The sequence below is a fragment of the Gossypium raimondii genome, chromosome 5, assembly GCF_025698545.1.
Source record: "Gossypium raimondii isolate GPD5lz chromosome 5, ASM2569854v1, whole genome shotgun sequence".
Taxonomy (NCBI): domain Eukaryota; kingdom Viridiplantae; phylum Streptophyta; class Magnoliopsida; order Malvales; family Malvaceae; genus Gossypium; species Gossypium raimondii.
Genome location: NC_068569.1, coordinates 50,955,110 through 50,973,456, shown reverse-complemented (window position 1 = coordinate 50,973,456; position 18,347 = coordinate 50,955,110). Strand labels below are relative to the sequence as shown.

Below are 18,347 nucleotides of genomic sequence, written 5' to 3'. Positions count from 1 at the left end.
CTCATACTAAGCCATGGATCTATCCCTCTGAGTCAGATTCAAAAACTCTCGCCTACGAGTATCCACATAGTTGGTCCCCACATATTTCCCCTGAAAAAAGGTCTTAAAGAACTCTCAGGTTAGTCGATCGAGCTGAGAACCCACCTTAATAGTGAGCCACCACTGATAAGCCTCATCAAGCAGCAGCGATATAACACCCTTCAACTTCTGCTCAGGGGTACAGTCCAGGTCGTCCATAATCCTCTTTGTGGCCTTAATCCAGTATTCTGCCATATTAGGGGCAACTCTAGCAATACCCCTGAAAAGCTCAGCTCTGTTAGACCGTAGTCATTCCGTAATCGACCCGCGGCCTCTAGCTCCAGTATTGGGTTCAACGACCCTTTCCAGAATTCTTAACATGGCTTGGGACAGTGCGTCATCCCTAGCCGCACGATCATGAGACCCAGTTTCGATCACGGGTGAAGTTGGTGTCTCACTTATATCTAAATTAGGCAAGTTTCTAGAAGATGAGGACCCAGCTTGAGCACCTCTACGACCTCTACCACGGCCTCTTGTACCCCGTCCGCGAGTACCTCTTGTGCTCATTATCTATTCGCGTTAATTTGTATTTATAATTTTATGCATCAGTTTACAATTCCAGTGTTTATTAACAGATATTTTATGAAAATAGTATCATAAGTGTAACGTTTGTTTTTGTACAACGTAGTATCTATCAGTGTCTATCGGTTTTACTACAGTATCAATATACAGTAACTTGAGTGTTTCCAGTACATTATATTTAAAGTAATCTTGGTTCATATTGTCTATAGCATTTTTAGGTTTTTAAACAGATAACAGTTTATAGGACTTACAGGATCAGCGTCGGAGACTCGATGTGCCACACATTTAGCAAAAACATTTCACATCATTTAAAAATTAGTTCTTAGATAATCGAATCTTAAAAACCTAAATCTATAGCTGAGTTTTGTAACTTGGCTCTGATACCACTAAATGTAACACCCTAAACTCGCCCTAGACGTTATGGTCGAATCTGGCGATGTCACACGGTAGTGTTTTTTGAAAAAGTGAGTTGTCGTCAAAAAACCACTTACCTATATAACCTTTTGACAATATCTTATGTTAATTCCAGGACGTGTTGTTCATTTTCAAAACGTAATTAATTTTCAAAATGTCACCTATTGTGGAAGCTTTTTAAAACAGTTGTGTATTTGAGTGAATTTTCTTGAAACGTTTGGTTCTTTTTGAAAACTCGATTGTTCCTACTACTAGCAGTATTAAATCAAAACAATAAAAATCCCAAATTAAAAATATAAATCCAAAAAGGTCATGTTACAGTGAAAACCCCCATATAAAATCAAAATAAAAATTAAACACTTAAATGGAATGAGGTAAGTCGTGTGGCCACCGCTAAATCCTCCGCCGCACCGATCCTTCTATGACTGGGGATTACCTGTACAGATAAATCAGAAGGGCGAGTTTACAAAAACTCAGCGAGTAGTCCCATATATATAAGCAGATAGAAAGCAATCACAATCTGGGTCTAAGGCCTTTTTCAGTATCAGATCCAGTTTTAGTTAGGGCTTTAGCCCATTTCAGTACAGGTACAGTTATGCATTAGGGCCTTGGCCTATTCCAGTATCAGTAATCAGTACATTATTAGTTATGCAATCACAAAATTCTACCCAGCCAGCCTCTACACTCCATCTCCGTCCAACCCTACATTTTATGTGGGGATATAATCAACCCACCCATCCCTACACTCCAAGTAGCATCAAATGTGACCCTATACAGTAATATGCAGTTGAGCTGCCAGTAAGTTAGGCTCGAAGCCTTTCAGTACACTTCTTCTAATCAATATAAACCCATCCTCATGTAATGCATCATACAATCATATCATGTCAAATCATGGTATCATACATGCATTCAGTACAATTTTAACAGCATGCTCAATATACAGTCATAAATATATGTCGAAACTACCTTTTTGAAAAAAACAAAAATTTTAGTTGTCGACGTAAAAATAAAAAATTGGAGTTGCCACCGATCTTTTATTGAGGTGTGATAGGATCACCTTGAAAATAATTTTAGGTCTACGAATTTTGAGAAAACTGGTTCGGGAGTCAGTTACGCACGAGGAAGGGTTAGCACCCTCGTGACACCCAAAATTGGCACCGAATTGATTGTTTAATGTCATAGTGTCAAAATTTTGAAAAGATTTTAAAATATGATCTTTTTAACCTAAATGAATTAAAATAATAAAACATTCACAGCTAGTGAGTTAGGGCGCGACATTTTTTAATCTTCAAAATTAAGTTTGTCTTTTGATTTTTTTTAACTCATGCATTTGAGAAGGATATCTGATTATTTGAGTCAAATGAAAAATCAAAACCCAGTAAGTTAGGGTTCAATTACCCAAAATTCTTAAATATCGCATATTGCCTTTATTTTTAGAAAAATCCTCGTTTCGAGAAAACAACATGTCATATCCAATGCATTAGGACACAACATATCGAATTCTCGAGAATGAGCTTTTTTATTTATGTGTTTTGATTAAAGCATATCCTCGATTATTTAGATTCAACGAGAAAAATTCTTTCGAAGACTCCAAATACCGAACTTTGCGTTATTTCGAAAGTTTTTGAATAAATTGGTTTTGATATTTTAAATGATATTAAACATAACTTTCTAAGCGAATAAAGCGCGATGGAATGTACAATGCGAAGCGATAATTCGTAGGCCAAAGTGCACACTAATGAACTTATATAACCTTTGAATAAAAATGAGCAACACAATACATACATACACAAGCAATAGTCCCATATAATCTAACCATACCAATATTAACAATTAAAATCTAAACGCATTGGAAAGTTAATCTCGAATGAAACATCCCACAAACTAATACAAAAGCATAACAAAGAAGAGAATAGAAAATTGTATGAATAAAAGAATTAAAATAAAATAAACAAAGGTTTGAAATATAAAATATCAATAAAAGTAAGTAATATGTAAATGAATTTTAAAGTCAATATTATAAAATAAAGACATCAAGAAATATATACAAACCATGTCAAATTTACATAAGAATATAAAATATGATAAATTTAAGTAGTGATACATAATAAATTTAAAATAATAATACGTAATAAACTTATAATAAAAATACATTATAATTTTAAAAAGTAATAATATATAACATTTGAGAAAAACTTGAAACAATAATACATACAAAACATAAAATGATAATAAAATATTAAGCTTAATCATTAACTAATATTAGATTTTAAAAACAAATAGATCCAAAATAATAAATAATTAAATAAATTAAATAATCAAGTATTGCTGAATTCAAAAAAGGATTAGAATGAATTTAGAACAAAATTAATCAGAAAAAAAAAAGAAATATAAAATAAGCTAAAAGGGGCCGACACATGACATGCGGATAATATGAGGATTAAATGGGAAATTTCCCTTTCCTTCAAAATGACACATCTCTGTATGGACCCAATAGGAATAAAATATAAAAGGCGTGGCCAAATTTAAATAAAATATAAAGATTAATTTGAATGCATCATAAAAAGTGAGGGACTAAGTGCGCAAAAATCCCATCAGACCCAAAACGCGTGGATCCTTCCCTTGGGTCGGGTCACCACGCGGGCCACGGGCCTTTAAACGGCGCCGTTTAATACTATTATTAAAACAACAAGTCAATACAAAAAAAAAACAGTCACTGCCTATTTTTTAAAAAACGTTTTTGTTCTCTACTAGGGTTTAGCCCTAGTTCCTGCCGCCGTTTGCAACACAGGCCATTCAAAGGCCACTGTATCCTTGTCCTACTCCGATTGCGACGGAAAGAACGAAGAACCGGCCACCAGGTAATCTCTGCACACTCTCCTATCCTTATATTTTTTTGTATCGTCCCCGAATGATGAACCAAAGAGTAAAAAAAATAGGATCAGAGAAGGGAAAGAAAAAAGAAAACTCCGAAAAGCAAAGCAAAATTCATATTCACCTTTTGATTCCTTTTTTTTGAATATTTTTATATTTCTTGTATTCAATCTCTGTGAAAAAAAAGATCCGTTTACAGTGTTTGCATTGGCCCTTTATAGCCAAAATTACAAAAACAAATAATAATAAAAAAATCGATCTGTTATTTCTTTTTCTGTTATTTCTTTTCTGCATTTGTTGGCCTATTGTTGTTGCTTTGCTGCTGCGTTGTCCATTTTTGTTTGTTACAGGTGCGTGTCCGTACGGAGGTGTGGTGACGTGGAGAGACCAGCACATGCGAGGAGAGAGCCAAAGGCTGCGGCGCTGGAAACTATTTGCTACTAGGGTTTCTGCAACCTCTTTGGTGTTAGGCCGTCGGGCTAGGGTTGGCTGATGGGCATTAGGCTTAGTGGGTTTGGGTTTTAGTTGGGTCTTTTGGGTTAGGTGATTGGGCCTCTGTAACTTGGGTTTGTAACTATGGACTGATGGACTTTTAATAATTTTTGTTTTTATTTTTATTTTTATATTTTTTTGTTTATTTATTTCTGATTTGGGCCGGACAAAATTAGGGTATTACAATATATATATCGTACATGGATATAACAGTCATTCAATCAATTAGGGGTCTAGGTAAGCTTACCAACCCTACAATAGGTCCACAGCCAACTCGAGCGACCCGTGCAACCTTAGCAAACAAATAGTAAAAATGGGCCATATGCTTATGTTGCATGCCCAGGTGGGCCCACACGCTCCTGTGGCCCACACGGCCCAAAATGGCCTTGGCCATGTAGATCACATGGCCCTGTAACACCCCTTACCCGAGACCGTTGCCGGAGTCGAGCACGAGGCATTACTTAGCTTGACTTACTAATTCAAAGCATAAAAACTTGTTTTGAAAATTTATTTCACTATTTACAGCAAATCTGTTCAATCGCGCAACAGTTACTAAATTGATTATAGCTCGAGCTACGGGAATCGAAATTTAATTCCTAAATTTTCCTTGAAACTAGACTCAAATATATCTTCCTACCATAAAATTTTTAGAATTTTTGGTTTGGCCAATTAGTACAGTTTATTAGTTAAAGTCTCCCCTGTTTCTTCACTCGACTGTCCTGACCTCTTGCTACTAAAAATAAGTTTTCTCATCGTAGGATTTTCATATAGTGTTATCACTTGTTTCTAAAGAACATAGACTCAATAATTAATCTAGACATATAAATTACAACTCATAAATATTTTTTTACAATTTTTAGTGATTTTCTAAACTCGGAATAGGGGACTCCAAAAATAGTTCTGACCCTATCTCACCAAAATTATCATATCTCAAAATATAAAATTCCTTTTGCTAAACCGTTATTTTTCCATGAAAATAGACTCAACAAGATTTCATTCTATATATCATAAAGCTTCTAATTCATTTTATACCATCCTACGTGATTTTTCAAAGTCACGTCACTGTGCTGCCTGAATTCTCTTTCTTTGCAAAATTTTACCCTTTCATGATTTTCATGCATAATTTATCACTTAAACTTTTATAACAACCAACACCTTCATACTTAACCGTTTTAATAACCATTCATCATCAAATACTTACACAACATTCTTTAGCAAAATCTTAATTACAAACATGCAAAATAACTAAATCCCTATACATGCCATAACTCAAACGTTTTTCATCATAAAATACCGAGTAGTTGTTCTTGATAGTGTAGACGATCTTCGACGTCTTTAAGTTCCCGAAAGTAGCTTTACAATACTATAAGAGAAAGAAAAATAAAAGAAGTAAGCATATAGCTTAGTAAGTTTACTAGCAAATAAATAACAACATTTAACCCAAATAATCAAACTCAAATGTCAAGATCTCTAGTTTACTCTATATTTAATCTCATTCTCGTTCTCTTGCTTGTTTACTTAGTTAACTCATGATCGTAACTTATTCTTCTCTTGCTGAAACATTGAGTATCATTTGATAATATAATAAGTTCTTAACTTTTATAACTTACCTGAGCTTGCCATTTATGCTCTTAACTGAACTTTCATGAACATGATTCGTTTACTAGCCCGTTGAGCTACATTGGAATAATAAGGATACTCGGGTCTCTTCTAATAATAACATGCCAAAGCCATATCCCAGACATGGTCTTACAGGGGACATCTCATCTCGGTGCCAATGCCATGTTCCAGACATGGTCTTACATGGGACCTCTCATCTTGGTGCCAACGCCATGTCCCAGACATGGTCTTACATGGGACCTCTTTACCCAAATGTCATGACATTCGTATCCAGTACCATCCTTATGTATCAACGAGACTTTTTAATTTTAATTTTCTATTATTTCATGCTTGGATCATCATCAAATAAATTCATGAAATAAATTCATAGTTGCTGGAAGATAGCAGCATTAATAATAATTATTGAAATATTGCATTTATTTACTATAAACTTACCTCGATACCAAATATAGCCCAATTCACCAACTTAGTCTTCAACTTTATTCTTTCCTTTGTCTAACCTCGAGTTTCATTCTTCTTGATCTAAAATAGAAAATTTAACTCATTTAATACTCACATTTATCAAACAGCCCCTGACTCTAACTTTGGCAAAATTACGATTTTGCCCCTAAACTTTTACATAATTACATTTTTGTCCCAAGGCTCGGAATTTAAACTTCATCTCATATTCTCATGTTTTATGACATTCTGAACATTTTTCCTTTCTATGGAAACATCAAATTCTCACTCTAACATGTACTTATGAACATTAGGTATTTTTTCCGATTATGTCAACTTACTCGTTTTCGTTTAAAATCGGCTAGCAAAAGTTGTTTAACATAATTTCTAGCTTCATATTCTATCATAAAACATCAAAATAAACACTTTTCACCTATGGGTATTTTTTCAAATATAAACCCTAGGTTAAATTATTGCTAGAATAAGCTAAATTAAGCTATCGAGATCTCAAAAACGTAAAGAACATTAAAAACGGGGCTTGGGATCACTTACTATGGAGCTTGGAAGCTTGAAAACCCTAACTATGGCTTCCCCCCTTGCTGATTTCGTCCAAATGAAGAAGATGAACACAATTTGCCATCTTTTTCCCTTTTAATTCATTTTAATTACTAGATTACCAAATCGCCCCTAACTTAAAAATTTCCTATTTCACTTATCTCATGCCCATTTTTGTCTACCAACTTAAGAAATGGTCTAATTACCATATAAGGACCTCAAATTTAAATTTTCATAACAATTGGACACCTCTAACATGTAGAACTCAACTTTTGCACTTTTTATAATTTAGTCCTTTTGACTAAATTGAGTGCCCAAACGTCGAAATTTTCAAACAAAATTTTCACCAAATCATTCCATGAAATCATAAACCATAAAAATATAAGAAAAATAAATTTTTCCTCATCGGATTTGTGGTCCCGAAACCACTGTTCCGACTAGGCCAAAAATCGGGATGTTACAAGCCCGACCTAATATTTTCACACGCCTGTGTGGGGCTCACACACTTGTGTGGCCCACACGACCCAATTCGGCTTGGCCCATAAATCGCACATGGTCAGCCTCGTTGATCACACGCCAGTGTTCGATCACACGGCTCACTACACGGACGACCATACGCCCGTATGGCATCGACCTTCACCCATTCTTGCTCTTGTTGAATTCTAATTTCGGAGTTGTGTTTACACACCTGGTTTTTATTTGCTAAGAAAACTCCCCCAAGTCTTTAAAACCTACACTTAAACATTCACTCAATCGAATACACACATGTTGACCAAGCATTAAACTCACAACAACATTACCTTCGATTGAATAAAGAGGGAGGTTTCGCCCACTTAAAACGTTCATCAGAGACCTCCAGCCCTTTGTTTAACTCCTAATCAACCGACAGAAAATCCCCTTAAACCACTTAACCAAACAAAAATTAATTAAGAAGTAGAAACATAACTTACCGTACCATGAAAATGTATGCTTACTCATGGAACAAATGAACACAAAGAAGCAAATAGGAAAAGAAAATAGGTGAGAGGGGAAAGAACTTTCGATAGAAATTTTGGCAGCAATTCGACAGCAAAAAGAATAAATTCAAAATGTCAAAAGATTAGGAGCAACCGAGATTTGGGAAAAGAAACAATTATCATTCGGCTTGGGAAGAAAAAGAAAAAGAAAAAAAATGAAAACAAAGAGAAAAACCAAAAGCAGAAACGACAGAACTATCAAAAAATTAGGGAATGAAAAAGGGTAGCTGAAAAGACCACTAGTTTTGGTTCTATCCAAACTCCTCCATCCAAATCTCCAAAAAACACTCCATTCAATCCCCAAATCCCTTAACAATTGAAATTTTCTCAACATCCTCCTAAAAGTTGGCCATAATATCCCCACACTCTTCAAATACTCAGAATTTTACACATTTCAAACTCCTACACGGCATACGTATAAAAAAATTCCCCCTTGCACGTACAAAGATTCAAACTCAAAACCCCTAGCACTCCAACACACCACTTAACCACCAAACTAGTAGGTCCATTCTAACATATTTTTCCAATATTTATTTTTAAGCATACTGGCTAGAGATAAGGGTTTATTCACTTAAAAACAAAAAAATTACCAAAGTTAATGCTTGAACTTGGGACCTCCCAAACACTCCAGAACACAACACTACCAAAGCTAACAAATATTTGTGTCATAAACATACGAAAAAATATATAAGAGATTTTGGGGCGTTACATATTCAACCTCAAATTTTATAGAATATGCTATGGAATTTTGATCTGATCCATACATAGTTGAAGGACCAAAAAGTAAAATAAACAATATAATATAATATAATAATTTTGCGGCCTTCTAATGTGTATGTTTACGTTGTCACTTCAAGTCTCTACAAAGTTGCTTAAAGATATCAATGTATATATACATAAATATATATTATGCTAAATTATTACACACTTTTAGGTGAATTTTTTATGTATAAAATATATTTATAAAAAATATTTTCAAAAATCAAATGTGATTATGATAGAAATTGTCAAAGTAAAGCTTTAATGTTTATGGTTATGTTCAAATCATATTATATGTAGTTAGAGATAAATATCAAAATTATATATGGACTTTGTGTCAATATGTAATTTGATACATGAAGTTTGATTTGGTTCAAATTTATACATAGAACTTTTATTTTTATTCGATTGTACACATTTAAAGAAATAAATATATATTTTTTAAAATCGAATAAGTATAATTTTTATTTTTATTTTTATTTTTATTATTTGTGACACATTTTCTCTTGCATCCTAATGACTTGGTGTTGAGAGTAAGAGGGTTGTTGGTGAGAGGCTTCATCCACTAGGATGATGGTAGTAGCCACCTTGAAAGGTGGAGTGAAGAGACATGAGGAGAGAGCATGCGATATTATTGCAAGAGGACTTCCTTAGTGTTAGAGGAAGAGACGCCAGGGGTTTATTGAAGTTGAGGTGGCACAAATAGGCTAGGCCTATAGGTTGACAGTTGAGGCAGCGATGCAAACAACTAGAAGAGTGGTGGAAGATGCTAAGAAAGTGATGCAACAGACCAGGGGAAAGAAAAGGTTAAGAAAATGGTGCAAGAGGTCGAGCGAACAACACTGAGGGTTGGAAGAGAGGTACAATAGGTAGAAGCAAACAACTGGGTTAGAGTTTGGCATGAAGGAAGCTCAAGGGCAATGGGGTTAATGGTGGTCATTGGAGCTATTGAGTTTGCTGAGTTAGTGAAGGTGGATAAGTTTGTCCGGTTGAGAGAAGAATTAGTGTGAGAGGAAGTCATGACTTAGTCCATACTCACTGTACCAATTGTTGATATAAGTGTTCAACAAGGAAAAGAAGGTGGTGGTGCTAAGGAGGGCCGATTCATTTAAGTTGGCTTAAAGTTGGAAAGGAAGATAAGTTGGGGAGGAATAAGGGAGAAAGGGAGACTGAATGACTAATCATATAAGGCATGCTGCAATAAGTATAGCATGTCGTTTGCTCATTTTGTAGGATTAAATCACCATTGCCAATTAATTTTATTCAGGATGTCCATTGTCAGTAGAAATGACTAATCATATATGACATGCTGCAATAAGCTAGATTGCCAAGACAAGCTTCACTGAAACATGAATATTCAATGAAATAGAAATTGATCAAATTGCACATTTTATATATTGCAAATTGCATGACTTTCAAACACATAATAGGCTAAACAATATACAAAACTTCAAAATCCAATTCAACTAATACGACACTCTTTCATCACCTGATTTGTTTGAGTTTGTATCCCAACTAATGGAATGGAATAAAAACCATAGCAACATTTAAGTTCCAACCTCTACCACACTACGCAGCTAGAGCATTCACTTAAACTGAATTTGCCAAGATTGTGACCATAAAGTATCCATTAACTAATTGAAGATCGTTTTCTAAATAGATAATAGAACAATCTGAAGTTGTACTTTTAAAAAGTTTTTAATTAATACTTTAAAATTCTATAAATAAATAATAAAATTACTTTTTTATCGAATAGTAAAAAATTCTTTAAAATTTTTTATTACAATGCAACATGCATATCTAACCTCCATGCCCTATTAATATGGGTGAGCAAAATCTGATTCGATTCAAAAAACTCGATAAAAAATCTAAATTTTGAATTAAATAGTTCGAGTTATTTGAGTTAATCGAGTTATTCTGGTCAAATCGAATAAAAAATCAAGTTTTTCGATTTAACTCGTATATGAATTACACAATTCGAATTACTTGAAAATTCAAATAAAAAAAGGCAAAACTACGTCGTTTTGATAAATGTTTACTCATTAAGTTAAAAGGCAAAACCATTATATTGTTTATGTAGTTAATTAATCTTGTACTTCATCTACTTGTTAAATAATCGGTCCATGTAAACGCAACATTGAGGACAAATAATAGGATTTGTTAACTCAACTCGACTTAACTCGATTCGATTCGAAAAAAAATCAAATTGAGTTTGGTTACTAAAATAGAATTCGTCAACTTAACTAACTCAAAATTTTTTAACTTGATTTGACTCGACTCAATCGAATACTTACCTTACCTATTAACATTAAGCTTCAAGTTATCCGCAAGAGGCTACCAACTAGGGTAGTGATTTAAGGAGTTAGGGGTTAAAAAAATATGGATTTTAGGTTTTTTTTAGTAGAAATTTATATAATTGAAATCCACGTGGCAGTGCAATGTCAAATGTTGAAACTTGAACTTACACAATAAAATTGATTTGGTGAATTATTTAAAATATCTTAAAAATGTTTTTTAAATTGAGGTGGTTTACTTAAAATTTTATAAAAAATACAAAACATAAATATTTTTTATTAGTTTGGATATATAATATTAAAATGATTTTAAAATTAAAATACAAATTAGTATGTTCATAAATAAAATCAAAAGTATTATTGCAACATGAAAAAAATAAAAAGATAATTTAAATAAAGAAATGTAATGTTATCTTTATTTCATAAATTCATAAATTTGATTGATTGAGTTAATTAAATTAAAATAAATATTTATTTTATTGTAATTATTAATTAATATAATTTATTATTAAAATTAATTAAAAATGAGATTTACTTTAAATATAATTAAATTTTTATGTATTTTCGTTATTTTTTATATTTTGTGTATATATATTAAAATCGAGACTTATTTAATCATGTTTAAAACTTAATTATTATTTAAAACTTAATTATAAAAATAAGTCCCACATTAAATATAATTAAAAACAAAACATTATTTTATAATATATAAATATATATTATTTATAAATAACATTATCTTCGTCATTCACATTATTGATAGTCTTTGTATTTAGTTTGAATTTAGTTCATGTATTTAAATTTGCTTAATTTTAATTATATATTTTTTAGTTTTTAAAATTTTAGTTTTAACATAAACGGTATGAGTTGAATTTGATGAGATAAAATTTTATTATTAATCTTGTACTATGTGTACAATTTGATTATTATTAGTCCTTATACTTTACAAATTTAGTCTCATGGTAATCGTTAAATCCTTTAAATAAAATAAGATAATCTTTTATGAGTAATATATGAAAATAGTAATTTGACATTGTATTTAACATATGATTATATGTTTGTTGCATACGTTTTTGATAATAAGATGATCTTGTCCTATGTGTAAATTTTGTGGAATTTTTTTTATTCGAAGTGAGCCCACACTCGGCATATGTGAGCTTAAGGATAATGGAGAAGACTACTCGTCGAAGCGTTCATCCTAAACGAATCGAAAATATACAATTTTGATTAAGTGTTTGATATTTTAGATATCACAACCATGTTCTAGTTTTGGAAAATTTTAAAACTTTAGTTTTCCCCTAATTTCATTTTCCGCTATATTTTTCAAACTCGATTTTTTAATAATTGATATTAGAGTCAAGTTGTGCTCTATCCATATGTATAATGAGATAATCAAAAAATAAATTTCTCTTATTCTTGAATGATTTAATTATATAAAAGTGACATTTTTAAATCTTAAGCATGGTTTGATTTATATATAGGAGTACTGGATGTGATATTATATATTTGTTATACAATTATTATTTTTTGCCAAGGTTATGGTTAGTAGAAAATAGACTTTGAACTATAATTTTCACATAGGATATTTTTTAATTCATAGAGTTCTTATGAACTAGGAACAAGCATAGGATTTAATTGTATTTTTTTCTAAGAATGAGTCCATGACGAGGAGAAGGTAGAACGATAGCGGTTGAAGATCCAAAGAATGCCTTATGGCGAAAAATTATGTATTTTTTTCATTTATTTTTCTAGAAATATAACCATGGAAACATTGGCTGACAATTTTATTTTAATTACTTATCTCCTTATATATTTATTTTGTAATTGTTTATAATATTTATATTATGTAATGTTATAATTGTGATATATATTGTAATGGCCCAATTTCGCCCGGGCCCAATTCTACAAATAAATGAAAAATAAATTACAAACTAAAATAAAAATATTAAAGCCCAAATGAAAAAAGAGGCCCAATGGCCCAAAACACTTAACCAGTTTTAGCAAAACAAAAGAAACCCTAATAGCTAATCTAACCCTAGCCACCGCACCCTAAATCTCTACTCTGGCACCACCACTCCTCCCACGTCAGCCACCAACTCCTCTACCACCAACTGCTCCTACAAAGAAAAGACAGAATCAGATACAAAGAAAAAATCTATATAAAAATTGTATAAAATGGCTATAAAAATTGTATAAAATGGCTATAAAAGCAATTTGGACCGGTAACTGGCGGCCGCCACGTGGCCCGATGGCCGGCCTGAGAGGGCTGTTGAGAGAAAAAAAAATGGCCCTCTAAGTTTTTTTTCAAACAGATGTAAAAAATGATTTTTGAAACTTTTTTTTTAACTTTTATAGCCCATTAAAACGACTTTGTTTTGGGCTTATTGCCAAGACCCCGAAACGACATCGTTTTGTGTCGCGACCCGATTATCAACCCGACCCGCCTTAGGATCCGCTTTTTTATGCGGGGGTCTATTTCGACTTTAGTCCTTTCGCTTTTATGGCCTGCTTCAATTTAATCCTATTTCTTTTTTAATTTGTACCCCATAATTTTGGTTTTACTTCATTTTGGACCCCCATGGAACGGTGCGTTCGGGGGCCTGGAAATAATTTCCTAGCTGGTCCCTGCTTCTTTTCGTACATCACATTTCAGACCATTTGTTATTTATTTTATCCTGATTTATCTTTTTAATTTCATTTAAGTTACAATTAAGTCCCTTTTTCATTTTAATTCTTTTTTTCATCTATTTACTTATTTACTTATTCATTATTCCTTTTATTTTATTAATTTATTTACTCATTTACTTATATATTTATATATTATTCACTTATTTACTTTTTATTTTAATTCTTTCATTCGATTATTTATTTATTATTCCTTCATTTTTAACATTTAATTTATTTTAATTTTCTTTGAGTATATATTTCTTTTTTCTTCTTTTGTGCCATTATTATTATTATTATTATTATTATTATTATTATTTATTACTTCTATATTTTTATACATACTTAAGAATTAGATTGTATACATGCTTTTTATTGGTGCATTTTTATTTATTATTGTCATTTTTATTTTTTAGTGTGTTCTTATTATTTTATTATTTCTCTTATTATTATTTTTTGGCACTTTCATGTCATGTTCATTTATCTTTTTAATCATGCATCTTCCATTTTTGAAGATTGCATTTCTGCTACTGCCGCTGCCATTTCTGCTTTCAACCCAAAATTTAAACACCACTTCTTCTGCTACTGCCGCTGCCATTTCTGCTTTCAAGATATGGGTAAGCTTCCTTCTTCTTTTATTCTTCGTTCGGTTGTTAATGTTGGAAGCCATCTTTCTCATTTCCACTCTTTTTCTTCTTCTTCTTCTTCTAACTCCATTGCTACTCACATCGAATGCCTAACTAAGAAACCCATGTCCATGCCTGTTAGAGGAAAGGGAAAAACAGACCACCGCTTCGATAATGTTGATCATTCTTTGAGTTTGTTCAATAAGATGATTGAAAAGTACCCTAAGCCTTCAATTGTGGAATTCAATAAATTATTAGGAGCCATTGTTAAGATGAAACATTATGCCATTGTTGTTTCTAAGTATAGACAGATAGAATTATTGGGAGTTTCCCATGGTGTTTATTCTATGAACATCTTGACTAATTGCTTTTGTCAATTAGGTCGAATTGATTTTGGGTTTTCTGTTTTGGGGAAAATGCTGAACTTAGGTGTTGAGCCTGATGTTGTAACTTTTTCAACTTTGATTAATGGGCTTTGTAATCAAAGTATGATTTCTGAGGCCGTTTGTATGTTCGATGAAATGACTGAAAAAGGGTATCAACCTAATTTGATTGTTTACAGTACAATGCTTAAGGTGTTGTGTAAAACCGGTAATACTGGTAGAGCTGTTAGGTTTCTAAGGCTGATGGAAAGCAGAGGTTATGAACCCGATATTGTAGCATATAATACCATCCTTGACTGTCTTTGTAAGAACGGGTTGTTGAAGGAGGCTCTCGATTTCTTCTCCGAAGTGAAGGTTAAAGGCATTAGACCAGATATCTCTACTTACAATTGCTTAATTCATGGTATGTGTAATTTGGGCCAGCAGGAGGAGGCAACAAGGCTTTTGAGTGAAATGGTTGATAACAATATTTCACTTGATATTGTCACGTATAATACATTGGTTGATGCTCTTTGCAAGGAAGGAACTATTTCTAAAGCTGTAGAGACTGTTGACACAATGATAAAGCGAGGCATTGAGCCTAATGTTGTTACCTATGGTGCATTAGTTAATGGTCATTGCTTGCAGAAAGAAACGGATAAAGCTAGAAGAGTTTTCAACTTGATGATTGAAAAGGGTTGTGCACCTTGTATAGTTACTTACAACACCATGATCAATGGATATTGCAAATGTAAAAGGTTAGACGAAGCAATGGAACTCTTTCATGAAATATCTCGAAAGGGACCAATCCCGGATACTGTCACATACAGCACTCTTATGCAGAGTATGTTTCAGTTAGGGAAAGTTTCAACTGCATGTGAACTTTTTAGAAAGATGCTTGCTTCTGGACAAGTTCCAAATATAGTGACCTGTTTGATTTTGCTGGATGGTTTATGCAAAACAGGTCATATCAAAGAGGCATTGAAACTTTTTCAAGCAATGCAAAACAGTGGGTTGGAACTTGATATTGTCCCGTATACTATCCTAATTGATGGGTTTTGTAACGCTGGGCATATCGAAGTTGCCAAGGAATTATTTCATCAACTCTCAAACAATGGTTTAAAACCCAATGTTTACACATATTGTGTAATGATTAGTAGACTGTGTAAAGAGGGATTGCCAGATGAAGCATACAGGTTATTTGGGAGCATGGGAGATAATGACTGTTTGCCTAATAGCTGCTGTTATAATGTAATGATTCGGGGGTTCCTTCTCAACAGCTATACCTCAAAGGCAACACAACTTCTTACGGAAATGGTTGGTAAGGGCTTTTCTGCAGATATATTCACTGCCACCTTATTTATGGAGCTTATCATATACTCTAAAAAATCAATCTTGCTCTGAAATGTTTCACAAATTGTGTAAAGATCATCACTTGCAATGTGAATCAGTTGTACATAACCATTGCACAGGGATAAAAGATTGTGGAAACTAGAATGAGGTTTAGTGTCTATTTTCAATATTGTTGATTTTGTTCTGACTTGTGTAGCTTGTTGATCTTGATCTTAGCAACTTCTTGATCTTTTTGGTGGTGATGTTAAGAAATTAGGGGAAAACCAATATTGCTTGTGAATTTTAAAGCAGGGGCATTTGTACGAACAACTAAACATGAGTTGAGAATAAAAGGAATTGAAATAAATATTAAGGTGATTTAATGGCATTGATCTACGTGTGTTGAGTAATAAAGGGTTGAATGTTTATATAAAGGAGGGTAGTGATTTCAGCCTATCCCCAACAGTCCCTGTACTGTCCTTGCAAAGAATGCTCCTCAGTGCAGCAGGTGGTGGATTCAGCAGCCTGCTTTGGCCAAACGCATTGGCTTCCCGGACAATGTGATGTATCTTGACCTTCCTTTGCCGATTATAAAGAACTCGAATTGTGCGATATACTCTGCTTAGCAGCAGACTCATCCAATATGATGCGGACAGCAGCAGCACTGTCGCTCACAATTTCCACACGTCTAAAGCCTTGGATCCAAAGAAGATTCAAACCGTCCAAAATGAGCCACAGTTCAGCTTCAACCAGCGAGCAACATCCCATATTTCTAGTATACCCCCACAACCGCGGTCCATTCCTGTGCATATCAAAGAATTTATTTTTGTTTTCAACCCGGCCTAACCTGAATTTCAATAAAATGTTTTTAAAATAATTTTATTTAAATTTAATTATAAAAATAAATAGATAATAATATAAAATTATATATTTTATCATTTTAATATTGTAAATTATTAAAAATGAAATAAAGGTGCAATAAATTCTATATTGGGTAAATTACACAAATAGTCACTAATTTTGGGGTAGCTGACAAAACAATCACATAGATTTTATTTCAGTCACTTAACTTTAGAAAAATAACAAAATAGTCACTAACGTTATAAAAAACTGACAAATCAATCATTTATTAACATTTTCTATTATTGTATTAATGGGATTGCTGATGTGGGAAGTTAACTAGCTGATGTGGACATTTAACTTGCCACATTGAAAACTCAATTAACCCAATTAGCTGATCTGGCAGATTGACATGGAATTTACCTAAAATTAGGCCCAAAATGGGAAAAAAAAATGGGGAAAAAATTTTGGCAGACGGGACCTAGAAAAGCTCTTAGTTATCATGAACCATGATTTTTTTCCATAGTAGTGAAAATTAAAAATCGACAGCGAAAATGTTGAGTCTGGCATCAAAACGGCTGATTGGGCTAACATCAAGGAGATCCTGTCACAACCCGTTCATCGGCATCAGTTTAGTTGGAGCTCCTGCTTGTGGCGATATTATGAAGCTTTCAATCAAAATCGACGACAAATCAACAAAAATCAGCAAAGACAAAAATACCAAATAGTAAGCATCTAAAATCAAACCAGCAAAAAAAGAGCAAGAATCCCAAATTGGCTTGCATCAAAAGAGGGAATTAAGACGAAAAAACTAAAAAAGAAGAGAATCAAAAGAGAAGAAACCCTCACCCATTTTGGGTTTTGCGGGTTGGAGAACTCAAGCTAGTTCGATGATCCGAGTGGTTAAGAGTCATGGTTGGTCGAAGAAAAGATGTGGTCGGAATATGGTGGTGATCTGACGGTGGAACAAAGATTCAATAGATAACAACAAATTGAGTAGTGGCTTTACCTTGGAAGAACAAAACGGTCGTAGCTAAGGTATGTCCATTTCTTCTTCTCTTCTTTTCTCCTTTTTTTTTTCTTTTCTACTTTTCTGTTGCCCTGCTAGGGCTATAGGGTTGTTTAAATGACAGCTAACCCTCCATTAAATGCCATGTCACTTTTCCGTTACGTCTGTAATGGAAAATAGTTAAAAGGACTATTGTTATTTTTCGAAAGTTGAGTGACTAAATTAAAACCAGAGTAGCTATTTTTTAATAAAACAATATGTTAAAAGAAAATTTTAGATAAACAACATTTTAGATAAATTTTTATTTATATTTTTGAAGTCATTTGGTAAAAATAATTATTATAAATTTTATTAAATATTTGGTGAAAATGATTATTAGAAAATTTTAGTTTCCTTTACTAATTTTATCTATCAAAATAAAATAAACCACATTACTTCTTTTCTTTAATCTT

General features: G+C 32.8%; 1 protein-coding gene and 1 long non-coding RNA gene across 2 annotated transcripts; one reads left to right on the top strand and one right to left on the bottom strand.

Moving 5' to 3' along the window:
- Positions 1-12,930: 12,930 nt before the first annotated feature.
- Positions 12,931-13,372, bottom strand: LOC128040969 (uncharacterized). Its single transcript, XR_008195734.1, has 2 exons — positions 13,283-13,372; positions 12,931-13,173 (listed from the first exon to the last, which is right to left on the bottom strand). It is a non-coding gene; the product is annotated as an uncharacterized LOC128040969 (long non-coding RNA).
- A 967-nt stretch (positions 13,373-14,339) lies between these two features.
- LOC105766424 (pentatricopeptide repeat-containing protein At1g62930, chloroplastic) lies at positions 14,340-16,118 on the top strand. The gene has a single exon (XM_012585894.2). It carries the CDS (start codon positions 14,340-14,342, stop codon positions 16,116-16,118), a length of 1,779 nt encoding a protein of 592 aa, XP_012441348.2.
- Positions 16,119-18,347: the final 2,229 nt, after the last annotated feature.

What these genes read in the sequence shown, in the direction of transcription:
- LOC105766424 (XM_012585894.2), top strand. Translation starts at nt 14,340, where the DNA reads ATGGGTAAGCTTCCTTCTTCTTTTATTCTTCGTTCGGTTGTTAATGTT.